Source organism: Myotis yumanensis, unplaced genomic scaffold (genome assembly GCF_028538775.1).
Source record: "Myotis yumanensis isolate MYYU_CA2020_CCGP unplaced genomic scaffold, mMyoYum1.0.hap1 SCAF_9, whole genome shotgun sequence".
Classification (NCBI taxonomy): Eukaryota; Metazoa; Chordata; class Mammalia; order Chiroptera; family Vespertilionidae; genus Myotis; species Myotis yumanensis.
The window spans coordinates 83,449,394-83,468,363 of NW_027223760.1; the positions used below are offsets into that span (position 1 = coordinate 83,449,394).

Below are 18,970 nucleotides of genomic sequence, written 5' to 3' on the forward strand. Positions count from 1 at the left end.
CCCAGTGGCCGGCACCCCTGTCCTCTGGACCAGACTGTGTGTGTGCCGTGCGGGCTGAGACACTGATCACCCCCTGCCCGGAGCCCGCCCCCCCCTGCTGACAGCCGACTGTTAGGAAGGAAGAACATTCCAGAGGCCGTCCATCGTCCATGCCCTCTCCTGGCCCCTCTCTGGTTCCCTCCCCTCCCAGCCCCAGCTGATCTGGGGCAGCCCAGGCTGGCCTGCCTCCTGGGAGGGCCTTCCTCCCGGGTGCTGGCCTGGCCACCTGCTCTGTGCTCCAGGGGCTCAAGGCCAGGGTGCAGCCCGCTCCGCACTGGGCCTGTACTGACTGACAGACAGCCCCCCGAGGCTGACGGACAGACAGCCCCCCAGGCTGACTAATAGACAGCCCCCCGAGGCTGACGAGCACCCAGCCCTGGTCAGGGGCTGCTGCCGGCGGCCTGGGCCCGGCTCGCCCTCACTCTCTCCTTGCTGCCTTTCCAGTTCTTCTGACCAAAACGCAGTCGGAGCCCTCCCTGCGCCTCCGAGGTCAGTGAGCCCTGTGGGCTGCACCTGCATGGCTGGGGACCTGCACGGAGTGAGGGCCTCGGGCCGTGTGGCTCCCAGGGGGGGGGGGGGGCAGGGGCGGGGGGGGGGGCTGGCTCAGGGAGGCTGTGCCTGTTCTCAGCTCCTGGTTGGCTGAGAAGGAATGTCCTGCGGGAGGACTTGCTGTGGTTCTGACTGAGAAGCCAGGGGGCTGCTGTGAGGAAATGGGCTCCAGGGTGGACAGCAGTCCCTGTGTGAGGCGCCGTTTCCTTCTCACCTGTACTCGCCTGTACTCACCTGTGCTCCCCTGCACTCACCTGTGCTCCCCTGTGCTTACCTGTGCTTGCCTATACTTGCCTGTACTTGTGCCTTCCTGTACTCGCTGTGCTTGCCTGTAGCTGTGCATTCCTGTGCTTGCCTGTGTGGACCTGTTCTTGCTTGTACTTACCTGTCGTTACCTGTACTCACATGTGCTCACCGTCCCTGAGCTCCATCCTGCCTGCTGCAGAATTCAGGGCATCGTGGTTTGTGATATTTAACCTTTGCCGCCATAAATATAAAAACAAGGAGTTCAGATTTTGCACTTATTCTGACACTGATTTCTTATCGATTGTATATATGTGCACACATACGTATATATTTACATATGCACGCACACGTAACAGACATATACACATGCGTACGTATTGGGATGTTAATGCACCTTTTGGATTGCGCGCGCACACAGTTCATTAACATCCCAATGAGTTTTTATAGTTTACAAGAACTTCTGTTCATGTTTGTTCGAGTGTTTAACACTAGATCTTATTTCTAGAAAAACAAGTCAAAGTGAGAGCACTCGGCGTGGGTCTGGCACCAGGGGGGTGTCACGTCTGACCACAGTCAGCCCTGTGGGTGCTGGCCGCCCCGTCCCTGTCCAGGGAGAGGTCCTGCGGCCTCTGGGTTGGTGGGTGGCCCTCTAGCCGGGGTGCCAGGAACATGCTCTCCACGCTCACCTGCTGGGCACCGCCGCATCCGCACCTACCTTCTCCCGTCACACACGGCCTGTCTACACGCAGGCAGGTGCACACACAGACGCTTCCCACGGCTGCCAGTGTCCTCGGCAGAACAGGGTGTTGTACCTGGATAGCCCCGTGCCTGAGGAGGGCTTTCATGTGTTTAGCCGTGAACTCCACGTGTACACATGGCTGCTGAGTGGACGTGCATGACAAGCCGCCGGCACCTGCCGAGAGCCCTGGCGCTTGTGACTGAACCCCGAGCCTCCGCCACGTGCAGAATGACTTTACAAATGTGTGCGCTTGTGTTTCTTTGTGTTTTTTAAATCGATTTTGAGAGAGAAACATCAGTTTTATTGCTCACTTATTGATGCATTCGTTGGTTGATTCATGCATGTGCCCTGACCGGGGATCGAACCCACGACCTGTGTGTTTCGGGACAAGGCTCCGACCACTGAGCCACCGGCCAGGCCTGGGTTTGCGCTGTTGGGGGGACGGTGCCTGTTGCTGCCGCTCCGCCTCGGCTCTGGTCTCTGACTGGAGCGTCACAGTCCGTGAGCAAGAGAAGCTGCTGCCGTCGGACGGCTGGCTGAGCAGCCAGAGGTCCCACCAGGGCCTGGCGTGGGGCGTGGGGCGTGGGCAGTGCCGTGGGGAAGTCGTGTCCTTCAGGGACACCAGGGTTTTCCTCCTCCTGCCGTATCCACGGGCCTCGGAGAGAAAGACAGGATGTGCTGATGGCCGAGGCCTGAGTGGCCTGGGGGGTGAGGGGAAACCAGCGAGCGATGGTGTCAGCACCGGGGCAACCGTCTGCAGACGCGGAGGCTGAGGCTGTGCGGGCAGCACCCCATTCACCCCATTCTGCAGATGAGCAGACTGAGGCTCAGAGTGCACCCACCCCTCGGTGCTGGTAACCTCCACCCCACTGGTCCTCAAATGCTCCCTCACACCTCGAGCATCCCCGAGGCTGGGGTGTGTTGAGTGCAGGGCGCTGGGCCCACCCCCAGAGCTCCCGATTCGGGGGTCAGGACTGGGTCCAAGTCCCAGGGGCGCTGACGTGCCGGTCCCTCCTCATTGTGAGAACCACGGCCCTGGGCGAGGCTGTCACCCGCTGACACGTCAGGGCTGCAGTGTCCCGCGGCCCAGGAGAGCGCCCAGTCCATCCCACCCTGAATCCGGTGACTGCCAGCCCGGGACCGAGTCAACGAGACTGTGCTAACTGCGCAGGCGGCCGGGGCGGGGATATCGGGGACCACGCTGTGCAGACCTGGTTGTCTGACGTCTGTGCCTCACACCTGGAACGAATGAAGACTAAGCCTGAATATCAGCCGCAATTGAAAAATAAACGAAATTAATAATGAACACCCCCCCCCCAAATAATAAAATAGTTATTTTATTATTTTACTTTTTAATACATATTTTTATTGATTTCAGAGAGGAAGGGAGCGGGAGGGAGAGAGAGAGAAACATCAGTGATGAGAGAGAATCATGGATGGGCTGCCTCCTGCACGCCCCCCACTGGGGATCGAGCCTGCAACCCGGGCCTGTGCCCTGAGCGGGAATAAAACCCTGACCCCCTGGTTCATAGATTGACACTGAGCCATGCCTGTTGGGCTAAAATAGTTATTTTTTTAAAATCCTGATGAAGAAGGAAAAAGATTGAGGATTTCAAGCTCAAGAAAAAGAGAGAGGAAGAAGCCATGGGCCCCTGGAGAATGTCACTAGAGAGGAAAGCATGCCGCGGAGCCGAGGAGGATCGGGGATGTGAGCGCGGCCAGAGGAAACACCCCGTCCCCACCGAGCGAGCGCGAGGCCCGGTGTTTCATAGCCGGGTGCAGGCTGGTGGGGTGCAGGCTCAGGGGTGGTGGCGGTTCTACTCTTATAAGAACAAAACCAAGTTTAAGAGGAGAGGGTGTGTTTGCTGAGATTTTTAACGCCACGTGTTGATGCTGAAAAGTAACTTAGGACTTTCTTTCCCTCCCAGAAACCTTCAGAAAGTCCTCCTTCGGCAGCGATGAGACGGATAAGGAGAAGAAGAAGTTCCTCGGGTTCTTCAAAGTGAACAAAAGAAGCAACGGCAAGGTGAGGGGAGCCGGCCAGGTGAGGGGGGGGCCGGCCAGGTGAGGGGGGCCGGCCAGGCGAGGGGGGGGCCGGCCAGGTGAGGGGGGCCGGCCAGGTGAGGGGGGCCGGCCAGGTGAGGGGAGCCAGCCAGGTGAGGGGGGGCCGGCCAGGTGAGGGGGGCCGGCAAGGTGAGGGGAGCCAGGTGAGGGGGGGCCAGGTGAGGGGAGCCGGCCAGGTGAGGGGGGGCTAGGTGAGGGGGGCTGGCCAGGTGAGGGGAGCCGCCGGGACTGTGCCTCCTGCCAGCGTGGTTTCCGAGGTGTTCGCACTCGAGCTGCCTGGGCGGTTCCCAAACATGTCGGGATAGCAGTTCCTCGGGTGCAAGGGGGCTTATCCTATGCACCCCAATGACGGTTTCTCTTCCACACGCGAACCCCGAAGCGGTTCTGGGCGATGGGGTTTATTCGCCAGCAGACCGTGGCCCCGAGCCCATGCCCGCTGCCGCCTGCCCGGTGCCCAGGGCCAGGGCGCAGGCCGGCTGCTCGGATGGGGGTGGGAGTGGGTGGGGCAGGCACAGCCGAGTGCGGTGACACAGCCCGGATCCCCACCAATGAGCCCAGTGGCAGGAGCTGCCACAAAGGCAGTGAACCGTCTAGAAATGCTTTTGTTTAAGTCTGAGAGTCTGGCTTGGCTCTGCCCGCGGCCGGAAAGGGGAGCCATTGTGCAGACGCCACGGGCGACAGGCTGTCCCGTGCCGGGGGCTTCCCCTGTCCGTCCTTTCTCTCCTCTCTCTCGGACTGGCCAGAAGTAGTGTTCTTTTCTTTCTTTTTTTTTAAGTATATTTTTATTGATTTCAGAGAAAGAGAGAGAAACATCAATGATGAGAGAGAATCATTGATCAGCTGCCTCCTGCACACCCCCCACTGGGGATCGAGCCTGCAACCTGGGCACATGCCCTTGACCGGAACTGAACCCGGGATTCTTCAGTCTGCAGCCCCGACACTCTATCCACTGGGCCACACCAGCCAGGGAAGTCTTCCTTCCTCATACACCCCCTCTTTCACGCGGATCTCTCCCTCACGTTAACTTTATTTTATTTCTCCCTCCACATCCTGCAGTCGCATCCGTGTTGTGTCATTGACTGCTGTTTGGGGCTGGCTTCTTCATCCCGTGCGTCTCTCCGCTTGTGTGGTTTGAGATGCGTTGCTCCGTCAATCTCATTTAACTTACGGAGACCTGGGAGAGAGGGGGCCGCCCATCTTCCGGGCGCAGGGACCGGCTGCTGTGCCCGGAGCTAACACAGTGGGAGGACGCAGAGCCCCGCCCCCACCTGTCCGTCCAGAGCCCCCACGCTCCCCTCGCCCACACGGCACGTTCCTGGACCAGCCGGGCCTCAGTGTGTCTTCATTAACAAGAAGAGGGTTTGGCCCTCGCCGGTTTGGCTCCATGGGTAGAGCGTCAGCCTGCGGACTGAACGGTCCTGGGTTTGATTCCGGTCAAGGGCACAGGCGGGGGTTGTGGGCTCCATCCCAGTGTGGGGCGTGCAGGAGGCAGCTGATCCATGATTCTCTCTCTCCCTTCCTCTCTGAAATCAATAAAAATATATTTAAAAAAAAATAAAGAGGCGCTGCTGGGGACAGGAAGAGCAGTCACCACTGTGAGCTGTGGCTTCAAAACCGTGGCGTCCAGAGCAGCGAGCCCCTGAGAGCGAGCGGCTTTCAGGCTCGGCCGAGGGGAGGCCGCGGGGTCGCTGTGGGTGCAGATGCGGCGCCGGGAGTCACTGAGGACGGCGCTGGCTCTGTACCCCCTTTTCCCGCGATGACGGTGCTGTGCTTCTGCCGCAGGTGGAGCAGGGCCGGCTGTCGGCGGACAGCGACGAGGACACCGGGAAGCTGGCGCCGGACAGGGGCTCCCACGTGAGTACTGGCCCCGGCGGGCGCGGCTGGCTCAGCGGGCAGCGCTGCGGGCTCTGCTTGGCTTCCAGGAGGTGAAATTGCAGTCACTTTATTGACGGGGGTGGGGCTCCCATTCGCTCTGGGCTCGGTAGGAGCCGGAGCTGCATCCGGCTCTGGCTCGGTCGCCCGGCTCCACTGGCCGCTGGGATGTTCGTTCCCCGCAGCCTCCGCGGGCCGGGCTGCTAGGGGGCTGGCGTGGCGCGCTCTTGAGTCACCTCCTCCCTGAGGAGGAGGAGCTGGCGGTTTTGGAGACACACTGGCCTGTCCCCGCCTGGATCGACCTGCTCCTCGCTCCGCAGCTGCACCCTCAGAGCCTCAAAAACTCCCCGAGCCCCGCACGGCCGCGTTGGCATAGGAAAAGGTTCTTCTTAATTTGAAACACTGGACAGAAAAGAATTCACAGCAGCTTATAAACATGGACCTTTGAAATGGATCTGATGAAAGTTTGATTCTTACTGTCACGTCTTAAAAATGGCAAAGACAGACTCTCCTGCCACAGTGAGAAATTTGCATTATTGTTGTTGTTCTCGGTTTCACATTTCCGTGCCAGACCGTGTCAAACTTCCTGCTCCGCAGTCTGTTTTCATGCCTGGAGTTCTTTCGCCGCATCTTAAAATGAAACAGGGCATGAAGTATAACTGTCTGTCTAACTGAGATTTTCTAATGATCATAAAGCTTCAAGTAGGAAGATAGCGCTCTAGGTTGAGCTCTGGTTATGATCACAGACGAGAGCGGTGTGGAATGTTACAGCGGCCATCTGTAACTGTGACCAGGGAAAGTGACTTTTTCTTGAAAGGACCTCTTTAATAGGTGAGAGGCCGTTTTTTTTCACTCGTCCCACATTTCCACGAGTGACCGTGTTTTATTGATAAACTAGAAAAGCTTCCGCGTGGACTCGGTGCCCCTTTCATTTTAAAAATCAAATCTATCGGCGTGACGTTGGTTAATCGCAGGGGTGGGGGACGTCCGGCCCGCGGGCCGTGTAAGGCCCACAAAGCCATTGGATCTGGCCCTGCCAGGGCACGAGGGGGCGTGAATGAAATGCCTGGCCGCATGGAGCAGGCTGGTGTTTAAGTGGACGGTTTTGTGTGGCCCCGGATGCTGTTACAAACACGCAGCTGGCCCTGGGCAGGAAAAGGGCCCACCCCCGGGTTAATAGGACCATGCAGGTCTCCGGAGGGGGCTCCATCCCTTTTCCTGCTGGGCGTGCGAGCCCCGAGGAAGCAGCTTCATGACTCAGGGTGGAGCCTGAACGGCCCTTGACGTGCTGGCCAAGGCACACCCTGCCCGCGCCGATCCCACGGGGGCCGTCCAGGCGCAGCGGTCACTTCTCGTGACCTTTCACCTGTACCCGATCGGGGTCTTTTCGCATCGTCAGCAGCCAGGGCTCGGAAGCCGCGTGACTGGCAAAGGGGTCTGTTACTCACCTGGAGCTTCGATCCAGGGAGCTGGAAGGAGCTTGGTCAGGTCTCAGCCAGCAGTCAGTGCGCTGCCGGCACTTTCCAGACCAGTGGTTCTCAACCTTCTGGCCCTTTAAATACAGTTCCTCATGTTGTGACCCAACCATAAAATTATTTTCGTTGCTCCTTCATAACTGTAATGTTGCTACTGTTATGAATCGTCATGTAAATATCTGATATGCAGGATGGTCTTAGGCGACCCCTGTGAAAGGGTCGTTCGACCGCCAGAGGGGTCGCGACCCACAGGTTGAGAACCGCTGGTCTAGACCCACGACGTGACCATCGGTCTGAGGAAATTGAAATGTCCGTTTCCATTCACGTTTGCAGATACAATGTGTTTTAATAACACGTTTATTTTAAACATCATCCCAGCTGGACATCTGGTTTCTTCACGGTGTCCGGTCGGTGGGTTTAGCCCCCTTGTTTTCCGGGGCGTGGATGTCTGTCCTTGAGCCAGGGCGTGGCAGCGGCCGTCCTTGGGAGCAGGGCCCAGAGAGACAAGGGAATTCCTGCACAGCTCAGAGGACCTCGCTCCGGGCGGCGGTCGCTGCCCGCTGTGGGCCTCTGGCCTGGGTTTCCAAAGCCGCATTCCATCCGTGACTGACCCAGAGTGACCGATGAGACTGGGCTCGGGGTGGTGATCGGGGTGCTGAGCACACACGCAGGGCGCAGGGGGTGTGTTGGGGGGCTGTGTGTACTTCTGTTCACTAGTGCCGCCTATAAATTTAATAAAGAGGAAAGGAGAGCGCGAGCATCGTTTATGTGCTTCCGACGGACAGGAAGCTGTCCCTGGGCACTTTTTTCCTGGCCAGTCAACCCAATTTGTCATAAAAAATAAAAGGTTCTCCAAACAGAGATGAATAAGAAGCCACCTGCTGCGACCATCCGAAGCGAATCGGCGTGAGCCTCATGGGATGCCGCAGCGCGTTTCCCCTTTGCCCCTGAAGACGGTGACAGAAGCATCGTCATCACGGTCTTTGCGTCTCTGCTCTGAACTGGTTTCCAAATGCAGATCACAGACCCAGGCCTGACCCAGTCCGACGTGAGCCCGCCCTGGGCCCGGCCCAGAGGGAGGCGGGCAGAGGACGGGTCCTGCCTGTAGGAGTCCCGACCTGTATGGGGGCACCACCAGTAACGTGATGCTTTGGGGGAAAGTTACTAAAAACTAAGCTGTAAAGCCCGGCCGGCGTGGCTCAGTGGTTGAGCGTGGACCTCTGAACGAGGTGGTCAGGGTTCGAGAGGTGCAGCCTGGTCAGGGCACACGCCTGGGCTGTGGGATCGATCCCCAGTGTGGGGCGTGCAGGAGGCGGCCGATCAATGACTCTCTCGTCATGGATGTTTCTCTCTCCCTTCCTCTCTGACGTCCATAAAAACATATTTTAAAAAGCAACACAACTCGGCTGTAAAGCAAACCCCGTCATTTCAGCCGCCCCGCCCCCTGCGTGTCGGAGACCCTACCCCATCCCAGCAGGAGATTCGCCGAAGAACATGGAAGCATCGCCGGGGACGCAGACAGAGTGTGGGGCGGCCTGGCGTGGGGCTGCGTTGGGTGGAGGGAGGCAAAAGGGAGGGGATGGGGGACATTGGTAACATCGTCAACAATTTTCAAAAATTTTAAAAAATAAAATAAAGCATCCTGTCCCAAGTGGATGCTCCAGAACCAGAAGGTGTGGTGAGCCAGCTCGGCCACAAGGGGGCAGTGTCTTCACGAGCACAGCCAGTCCCTCGGGGCCTGCAAACCTAACATTCCTTGTTGGCGGAGCCCCGCTCTCCAGGGAGAACAGAAACGCGTGCCCCGGGGCCCAGCCGCCTGCCTGTGATGCGGAGCCAGTCTTTATTATCAGTCCGTGTGGACGAGACTTTTCAAACGTGTGGCTGGTACCGCTCCACAGTGCCTTCCGTCCAGACGTGTAGTGAGCAGCTCTCGGGAGTTCAGAGGGCGGATGCCGTTCCATCCAGGCACGGGCCAGCGTGGTTTCTCGCCGATGCTGAGCTCGGGGCCACTTTCCCCCGCAGCATCTCGTCACGGGCGTGGCCTCTTGATTTCCGTAAAGGCCACGTGTCTTCCCTGGTTTGGGGGCAGCCCGGTCTGCGAGTGTTTGCAGAGCGAGGAGCTCCCAGCCAGCGCCTAAGAGAGGTGCATGCCCCGCCCATTACCTCCTCCTCTTCTCTGGCCTCGGGGATTCTAGGAGGGCCCCCCTGTCCCCAAAGCCTGTTTTCAGTGAAGGGCAGGGTGTCCTTATAAAAGACAGCACAGAGATATTAGGGAATGAAAATCAGATCGTGGAGCCCGGCCGGCGTGGCTCAGTGGTGGAGCGTCCACCTATGAACCAGGAGGTCACAGAGTTCGACTCCCGGTCCGGACACAGGCCCGGGTTGCAGCTCCATCCCCAGTGTGGGGCCTGCAGGAGGCAGCCGATCCATGGTTCTCTCTCACCATCGATGTTCCTATCTCTCTCTCCCTCTCCCTCCTCTCAAATCAATAAAAATAGACATATTTTTAAAAGCACACCCTGTGTGCAGGGATGTCCCCTCTGCTGGAGGCACCCCAGAAATAGACCCCAGATGACGTACAGTTTCTCAACATGTGACCTTCTGGGGTGACAGGGACCCGGGATTCCCTTTCGCCCCCTGGTCGCAGCGAGGCGGGGCCCTTTGCTCCCCGATGACAGGCCGATGGTCCGTAGTTACACGCAGGAGTCGCTGTAAGCGGCGGCCCTTAGTGAAGGCTCACACGGTGACGCTTCCTGCCCTGAGTCCTTTGGAGGCAGCACGGAGGCCCCCGGTGAGGAGGGACAGCCACAGTCGGTGCTGAGCGGCCCCGGAGAGGATCTGACAATAACGACTGGGAGGACATCCCTAGGAGGTTAAAAAAAGAAAACAAGGCCCTGACCGGTTTGGCTCAGTGGATAGAGCATCGGCCTGAGGACTGAAGGGTCCCGGGTTCGATTCCGGCCAAGGGCATGTACCTTGGTTGCGGGCACATCCCCAGTAGGGAGTGTGCAGGAGGCAGCTGATCAATGTTTCTCTCATCGATGTTTCTAACTCTCTGTCCGTCTCCCTTCCTCTCTGTAAAAAATCAATAAAATATATTTTAAAAAGAAAATAGGAACATCAGGAACAACAGAAAGGGAAAGGCAGGGTTAAGTATAGACTTACATGGTAGGATCTGTGGGGATCGGGTTGGGCTCTGAGCACCCGTCGTTCACGTGCCTCCGCGGTGGCCGTCTTCGCTGCATGTTTGCTGTGAGCATCCGGGTCTCACGCCGTCGCGTGTTGTCTGGGTTTAGAGCAAATCACCTGAGCAGGTCATGGAGGCGACGCGTGTGGGCACTGGCGCTCGGGTCTGAGCTCTGGTGGGGAGAAGGCACACAGAACTGATGGGGTGTCCGTCTGTCTCCCCGACAGGGCTCTCTGACGACGCCAAACTCCCCGTCCGTGACTTCCCGCTCCATCACGCTGGGCCCATCGCTCTCGCTGAGCAACATCTCGGGGGTGTCCGTCAAGTCCGACATGAAGAAGCGCCGAGCCCCGCCTCCTCCGTCCCTGCCCGGGGCGGGGCCGCCCTCGCAAGACAAGGCATCGGAGAAGGTAGGGGCCCGTGCTGTTTTTGTTGTAAAGGTGGTCAAGGTTTTTTAAATTGTCCTGTGTCTTCCAGGGGCGTCTGAACTTTTTATATGCTTTTTTATTGTTATTTTTTTAAATAGACGTTTATTGATTTCAGAGAGGAAGGGAGGGAGAGGGAGAGAGAGATAGGAACAGCCATGGTGAGAGAGCATCATGGATCGGCTGCCTCCTGCACACCCCCCACTGGGGATCAAGTCTGCAACCCAGGCATGTGCTCTGACCTGGAATCGAACTATGACCTCCTGGTTCCTAGATCGACACTCAACCACTGAGCCACGCTGGCCGGGCTTTAATATGCATTTTAAAAATTATGTGTTGGTTCCGGGTGACAGCTGAGTGGCCAGACAATCGTGTACTTGACACAGGGCTCCCCTCGCTATTCCCAGTGCCCACCTGGCCCGGGCGTCGTGTCATCTTCCTGGCTGTTTCCTGTGCTGTATCACCCGCCCCCCCCCCCCCCCCCCCGTGACTGTGGGGGACTTCCCAGCTGTGCTCCTCGGTCCCTTCACCCCCCCCTACCACCCCCCCCCCCCCCCCATGAGTCTGTTCTCTGCGTCTGTGGGTCTGGTTCCATTTGGTTTGTTGCTGAGACTGTTCTCCAGCTTCCACATGTCCGTGAAGTCAGGGCACTTGTCTTTCTCTGACCGACTGACCTCACTGAGCGTAACGCCCTCCAGGCCCCTCCATGCTGTCGCAGACGGTCAGCTGTCCCTCTTCCTGCGGCCGCTCCATGCACACAGCACCGGCTTCTTCGTCCCTCGTCCCCGAGGGCACTGGGCGCCTCCACAGCGAGGCTGTGTGAGCAACACTGCAGTGACCGTGGGGGCGCATGTGCATTCCAGTTAGTGTTTGGGTTTTTTGGATAAATTCCCGGAAGTGGGACCGCGGGTCATAAGGCAGGTCCATTTCCAGTCTTTTCCGGAAACACCACGCTGTCCCCCACGGCGGCTGCACCAGCCTGCAGTCCCAGCAGCAGTGCACGGGTGATCTCTCCTCCGCATCCTCGCCCGCACGTGCTCCTGATTGATTGATTGATTGATTGGGGCCGTTCTGACAGGTGTGGGGTGCTATCTCACTGCGGTTTTGATTCGCATCTCTCTGATGATCCGGGACTTTGAGCATCTTTTCATCTGCCTCTTGGCCGTCTGTGTGTCCTCTTTGGAGAAGTGTCTATCCGGTCCTCTGGCCATGTTTTCATTGGGTTGTTTGGGTTTTCAGTGTTGAGTTGTATGAGTTCTTCATGCGTTTTGGATCTTAGCCCCCTTACAGAGGTGTCACCGGCGGAGATGCTCTCCATTTAGCGGTTGTCTCTGCGTTCCGTGGCGTTTTAGTTTGAGGTCGTCCCACTCGCTTACGTTCCTTCTGTCTCCCTCGCCCGAGGGGATGTGTCAGAGAAAACATTGCTCTTTCAATGAACCGGCCGCTCCTGTGGGAGCTCGGAGCCTGCGCGGCCGTGGGCTCAGCAGGGAGGGTGCTGGGTGAAGAGCTGTGCGCTCCAGGAAGGTGAGGTGCCCCCAGCTTTCGCTCTGGGAGGCGGGCGGGCGACAGCAGCTGTGTCTGTCGTCCTCACAGCCCATGCTCGCCGATCAACACCATTTATTTATCTATTTATTTACCTATTTATTCAATCCTCCCCCAAGGGTATTTTCCCATTGGTTTTTAGGGAGAGTGGAGGAAAGATGGAAAGACAGAGAGAAACATCGGTGTGAGAGAGACACATCGATGGGTTGTCTCCTGCACGCACCCCGACCAGGGCCCAGGCCAGGGAGGAGCCTGCAACCGAGGTACGTGCCCTTGACTGGAATCGAACCCGGGACCCTTCGGTCCGCAGGCTGATGCTCCAACCACTGAGCCACACCGGCCAGGGCAGCATCATTTTATTTTCAGCGATGCCATTGGGGCAGCGCCACGCTGGCTCCCTGGGAGAATTGCACAGTTAGGACGCCGTGAGGACCTGGCCTTCGCTGGGACAGGGATGCCGCACGCTGTGACTGGGGGCGCCCGATGACTCAGAGTTACGGCCACACGGGCCTGTGTGCCTGTTGAGCAGCTCTATGTGGTGTCACCTTTGTTGGGGGGGCCTTGAGTTTGCCGAGCCCCCTTTTCTATGTTTACCTTCTGAGCCCCGTGACACCTGTGCACGGGGCTGTCCTTACCTGCAGACAGCAGCACCTGGGTCCCCAATCTTTCTGTCGTCCCCCCCCCATCCCCCCCGCCGGTTAAGCATTAGGGAGACCTGGCTCGGAGTATCAAACTTCCCCCTTCTCTGGGGGCAGGACACTGTTGGACAGTGACTTGGAATGTGACGCTGTGAACAATGTGAGAGTTGCCCGGCTAGTGTGGCTCAGTGGTTGAGCGTCGACCTTTGCACCTGGAGGTCACGGTTTTGTTCGCAGTCAGGCCACATGCCTGGGTTGTGGGGCTTGATCCCCACTGAGGGGCGTGCAGGAGGCAGACGATCAATGATTTTCTCTCATCATTGGTGTTTCTATCTCTCTCTCCCTCTCCCTTCCTCTCTGAAATCAATAAAAAGCAAACAAACATTTTTTAAAGTGAAAGTTTTTGTTTTCCAAAGCATCCCCCTTTGGGTGGGCCGTGGCGGCGACCACACCCCAGGGTGCCAGGGTGGGATGTGCCTCTGGCGGGTGCAGGAGCTGACTTCTCCCGGCGGACAGAGCCGCCTGTGCCGGCAGCAGGGCCTGCCCCACGGGCATCCGCAGGCGGCGCCCCCGGCAGCGTGCAGACGGCGTTCGGTCTTTTCCTCACACCTGCACCCCCGCTTCGGGGGCGATGCCACCACCAGCAGGACCGTGTGCCGGAAGCACATTATGTGGGACAGAGAAGCGAGACCTTGTCGCTATCCAAAACGTTCTTCCCAGAGACGTCGTCGTCCTCAGATTAAAAAAAAAATAATATTGTTATTGACTTCAGAGCAGAAGGGAGAGGGAGAGAGAAACATCAGTGATGAAAGAGGATCATGGGTCGGCTGCCTCCTGCACGCCCCCCACTGGGGATCGAGCCGCACCCTGGGGCCTGGAGGGGAGCCGGGCGCCCTCTGCAGGGTGAGGATCCTGCGTGTTTTCCATCCAGAACCCCAGGTTCTCTGCTCAGTGCTCCTGCTCCCATTCGAGGTCCCGGGAGCTCTGGGCTGAAATCCGTGCTGTTTGGCACAGAATGAGCAGAGAACTGGCTCACGGAGACCACCTCCCTTGTGAAGCTGATGAACGGCATATGGATTCGATGGAGTCATTTGCTATGAACATGTTTGTTTGTTTTGTTTTGTTTCTCCCTAAGTGAAAGCTACTTATTATTGACTAATTTCTGGGAAAGAAACCCAGGATGCATTGCCGTCTCTGTCGGGGAAGAGCGTCCGCAGCCTCATCCCCGCGGCGTCCCCGGCGCAGGGCCCCCAGGGAGAGGACACGGCTGGCTCCCGCGGACGCGCTGGTTCATAAGAGAATGAGCGAGCTCGGGGTGTCACATTTTATTTTATTAAATATTTTTTTACTGGTTTCAGAGAAGAAGAGAGAGAAACATCCATGATGAGAGAGAACCATGGATCGACTGCCTCCTGCAGGCCCCACACTGGGGATGGAGCCCGCAACCGGGCCTGTGCCCTGACGGGGAATCGAACCCTGACCTCCTGGTTCCTAGGTCAACGCTCAACCACTGAGCCACACCGGCCGGGGCAGCGTCTTCACATTTTAAAAGACTTTTTCCTTATCAGCTAGAATGAAAGACTCAGTATGCACTTATTCCGGCCGCACGGGCGGGGTAACGCCACCGTGTCCCGGTTCCCCTGGAACTTGTCAGCCGTGTCATGTCCGTGTGGGTGCCGGCTCCCGCATGTGTTCCCGAGTTTGGTCGCTAGTGTGGTCATTTCTGCGAGCTCTTTTCAGAGAGCTCGGTGAGAGGGGTGAGTGCTGTCCTCCTGCGAGCGAGCCCGTTTTCAGAGACCGCGTGGGACCGGGACGCCGCGCTGTTCCGGGAGGTGGCTCGTCTCTTGTGCTGGATCTTCCCCTCCTCCCAGGACCGCGGCCCTCGTGTCACTTCCGTGGACCGTCCAGCTGGGAGTGACATGTTACACGTGTGAGGGCACTGCCTGCCGGGTCACTGTTTCCACGCTGGAGCAGCATCAGAATCTCCCCAGGGCCTTGTTGGCTCACATTGTCCTTGGCTCCCTGCTGAGGGGCCAGGGGCCTGAGAATTTGTAGTTTTCAGCAGGTCCCCAGGTGAACCCCACTTTGAGAACCACCCCTCCAGACCACTCGCTCCCTGCTCTGAATGCGGGCCCATCGCAGGGAGAGAAGGTCTGCTCCTTGTAAAGATTTTCCAAGCTCTAGATCAGTGGTTCTCAACCTTCTGGCCCTTTAAATACATTCCTCATGTCGTGACCCAACCATAAAATTATTTTCGTTGCTACTTCATAACTGTAATGTTGCTCCTGTTATGAACCGTCATGTAAATATCTGATATGCAGGATGGTCTTAGGCGACCCCTGTGAAAGGGTCGTTCGACCGCCAAAGGGGTCGCGACCCACAGGTTGAGAACCGCTGCTCTAGAGAATTTCCTCCGCAGAAAAGTCACCTGAGCCCAGCCGGCAGGGCTCAGTGGTTGAGCATCGACCTAGGAACCAGGAGGTCACGGTTCAATTCCTGATCAGGGCACAGGCCCGGGTTGCAGGCTCCATCCCCAGTGGGGGGTGTGCAGGAGGCAGCCGGTCAATGATTCTCTCTCATCATTAATGTTTCTCTCTCTCTCCCTTCCTCTCTGAAATCAACAAAAATATGTATATATATGGCTGATATGTTAAGTGTCCTTCCCTCCATCCGGGTAATGATGTCACGTAGCAACGCCCGGCTTCCTCTCCCTAGCAACTAGCCCCCTTGCAGTTTCTTCATAGCCAGGTGCAAACATTTCACACGGTAACCAAATGTCTGTGAAGCGTTCTCCCTGCCTCATATCATTTGGTCCTCGCAGAAGTCCTGGAGTAAGTAGATAGGAGACTCGGTAGAATCCTATTTTCTTTTCACTAGCTGGAAAACAGAGAATTAGAAAGCTTAGAAACTTGCCCCAACTGAACAGAAGTAAGAAATGGTGGACCTTGAAAACGACTCCGGGTTTTCTCACTGCACAGAATATGGTCAGACACTGTTGTAGCTAAATATTTCACCCTTTGTTCTCCCTGCGTGATCTACAATAATAATCTGCTTCGTGTTGATATTTACTGCTGTGTTGCTGACAATTACCTGAAAGAGAAGTTGGGGTGCTTCACTGGACTGGTAAAAGTTTAGCTACATCAGAAAGCCGGTCTAACTAAGCAAGTTTATTCTATGTCTATAAAAGGCTAAGTTGACTTGCACATGCATGATACATATAAAGCTCTCGCTGGTGCCAATCGCACGCGTGTGTTTGGATCTGTCACTGTCAATCATGAATTTGGTTGACACTTCTGTTATAGAGAGGGCAAATAGCGATATTAAAATATTTCTTCTAAATTTCCTTCCACTGTGCATGAATCCGTGCACCAGGCTCTAGTATTAAATAAAATGAAGGTGTGGCCCCAGCAATGGCTCCATTCTTGCTGTGTTTTAGGCATCGTGTGAGACCTTATATATGTCGTCTCACCTAAGTCCATCTTCCCAGCGTGCTCATGACGTAGGCGCTGCCCTTACCTTCCTCACACCCAGGGCAGCACCAGGCTCACCAGGAAGAGAGGGCGCAGCTGCCGGGCCCCTCCCTGCAGGCAGCCCTGGTGCCTGGTGCCTGGGATCAGAAGGAGACAGTGGCCAGCAGGTGGTGCTGTGCAGGCTGGGACACAGGCAGGGTCCAGCCTGCACTGTGCATCCTGTGTACCTGTGCAGGAGAAGGTGTGGTGAGGCAGTCGCCTGTGCAGGTGCAGGTGGGAGCATGTGCAGGTGCAGGGGGAGCAGGTGCAGGGGGAGCGTGTGCAGGCGGGAGCATGTGTGCAGGAGAAGGTGGGAGTGTGTGCAGATGTAGGCAGGAACGTGTGCAGGTGCAGGGGGAGCATGTGCAGGTGCAGGCAGGAGCATGTGTGCAGGAGAAGGTGGGAGCGTGTGCAGGTGTAGGCAGGAGCATGTACGGGGGCAGGGGGAGCGTGTGCATGTGTGTAGCCACCCCTGCTGCAGGGTTTGCGTGCGGAGATTCTCGATGGAGAGAACGTGTGCAATGGCTGACGTCACTCTTGTGCCCGTCGTTGGCAGGGAGGTCACGTGTGTGCTGTGGAGATCGGAGCTTACATTCTAAATGTCTTGGAGGACAAACAGGCTCGCGGTCGGTGGCGCGTGGGAGGCCGCTCTTCGTGCTACAGGCTCACGGCGCTTCTCCGCGGCCCCGACTGCGGGTCGGGGAGGAAGCTGCAGCGGGAGCACCTGGCAGAGTCCCATGGGTCCAGGGCACATACCTCAGTTGCAGGCTAGATCCCTGGCCCTGGCTGGGGCGCATGTGGGAGGCAACTCATTGATGTGCCTCTCTCACATCGATGTTTCTCTCCGTCTCTCCCCCTCCCTTCCACTCTCTCAAAAAATCAATGGAAAAATATAAAAATATCTCAAGTGAGGATTAACAACAACAAAAAAGAAAGTCTGCCTTAGTCAATAAAAAAATGGGGGGGAGGAGGGGGCGAGTCACAGATTTGCATGAATTCCTTTTGCCACCAACAGCCAAGAACAGGTCTCATTTATGTCCCAAAATATGCAAAAGCAAAGGGGAGACTCCCCGGGGAGCAGCGCAGAGGCTGCAGGAAGGGGAGGGCCCAGGAGGTCTGCGAAGCGACTTCCTTCTCCAACACCAACCGCCCTGGGAACGGCCCCACGTGGAGCCTGTGAAACCCGCCCGGGGCAAGGAACCCCTCGGGTGCAGATAACGGGGTGGCCCCGGGCGATGCTGGGGGCACAGGAAACGGCCTGGGTTCCTCGTTTCCCTCCCACTGTTTGTGCTGGAGCCCACCCGCCCCCCACCCCCCTCCCCACACATACACACTTGCAGCCCGAGCAGCCTGTGTTTGAGGATTAGCTGCCTCTTACTTCTCGCGTCCTTCCAGAGCCTGACCTTTACGAGGCCCTCGGATAAACTCAGATGAAATCCCGCTCGCTGCCTCCCTGCGCCCCGGACGCCATGAGCGGGCTGCGCTGTGCAAACATTCCCGGCTCGTCGCCGCCAGGCGGCCTCTGCCCTTTCGGTCTCGCCCGCCAGTCAGGGCCGCGCTGCTCGCTGCAAAGGGCACCGCGGGGAGGGGGTGTCGTCTACCTTTTCCTTGGCTTCCTCACAGCCAGGGATTTTCATGATTCTTTCCAGTCCCCTCGGTCATCAACCGTCAGGTAAAGAGGGTTTAAGAACAACAGTGGAGCCCAGCGGCCTGGCTCAGGGTTGAATGTCGACGTAGGAACCAGGAGGCCACGGTTCGATTCCCGGTCAGGGCACAGGCCCAGGTTGCGGGCTTGATCCCCAGTGTGGGGCGTGCAGGAGGCAGCCGATCCATGATTCTCTCTCATCATTGGTGTTTCTCTCTCTTTCCCTCTCCCTTCCTCTCTGAAATCAATAAAAAATATATTAAAGAGAAAAAACCCAGGTTAGCTTTATAGTCTAATTTTTTGTCGTGTATCAGGTGAAGGACAAGCAGAGTGATCCTGTTTCTCTCTGTCGACACTGTTCCTCCTGTGTGTCTGATGACAGTGGACGGCACATGCTGATTTCTGCAGCGCGGGCACCGCACTGGCTCCCGTCTGCCTGGTGACGGCTGATGTGGCGAATGGCCCCGTGCAGTCGTGGCTCTTGAGGGAGACGGACAGACGCCGCCGAGGTCGGTCGTGCTGTGTCCGCATTGCCTCCTTCCCGCAGGAAAATTCATTAACAGGGAAACATGAAATGCTGGGAACGCGGAATCCGACAGATTCCGTGTGGAGGAAGGAGAATGACTTCGACTCGAAAAGGACTCACTTCTTTGTGGAGCACCCATGCAGCCAGAGGAAGTGTCTCTTTTTGGTCCCAAACCCGTTGTTCGTGGTGGATGGAATGACAACAGAGGCAGCACACTGTCCTCTGTGGGTTTCTGTTTGGCCTTTTGTGTCTGCGCGGGAACGGAGCGTGAAGGACCCCTTGAGTCATTCTCCTCCGTGCAACGGGGGGACAGTGAATCTCCCCGTCCCCGAAGGTTGCGTAGGAGGAGACGGAAGGTGGTCGGAGGGAGATGGGACAGCAGTGCGGAGGCGGGTTCTCGGGGAGCTCTGGGAATACCGAGCGGGGTTCCCAGAAGCGCTCGCTCCCGTGGCGCCGTCCTCGGGGCTGGCAGCATAGCAGGCGGGTCAGGTCTTCAGCACATTCGGGGCTCCCG

At 57.5% G+C, this 18,970-nt stretch overlaps 1 protein-coding gene across 1 annotated transcript in view; it reads left to right on the forward strand.

The window, feature by feature from the left end:
- Nucleotides 1-18,970, forward strand: part of COBL (cordon-bleu WH2 repeat protein) — a 93,330-nt gene that overhangs the window by 44,900 nt on the left and 29,460 nt on the right. The window contains 3 exon segments of the mRNA XM_070424826.1: nt 3,502-3,599; nt 5,420-5,491; nt 10,399-10,581. Of these exon segments, the coding sequence (XP_070280927.1) occupies nt 3,502-3,599; nt 5,420-5,491; nt 10,399-10,581 (353 nt within the window).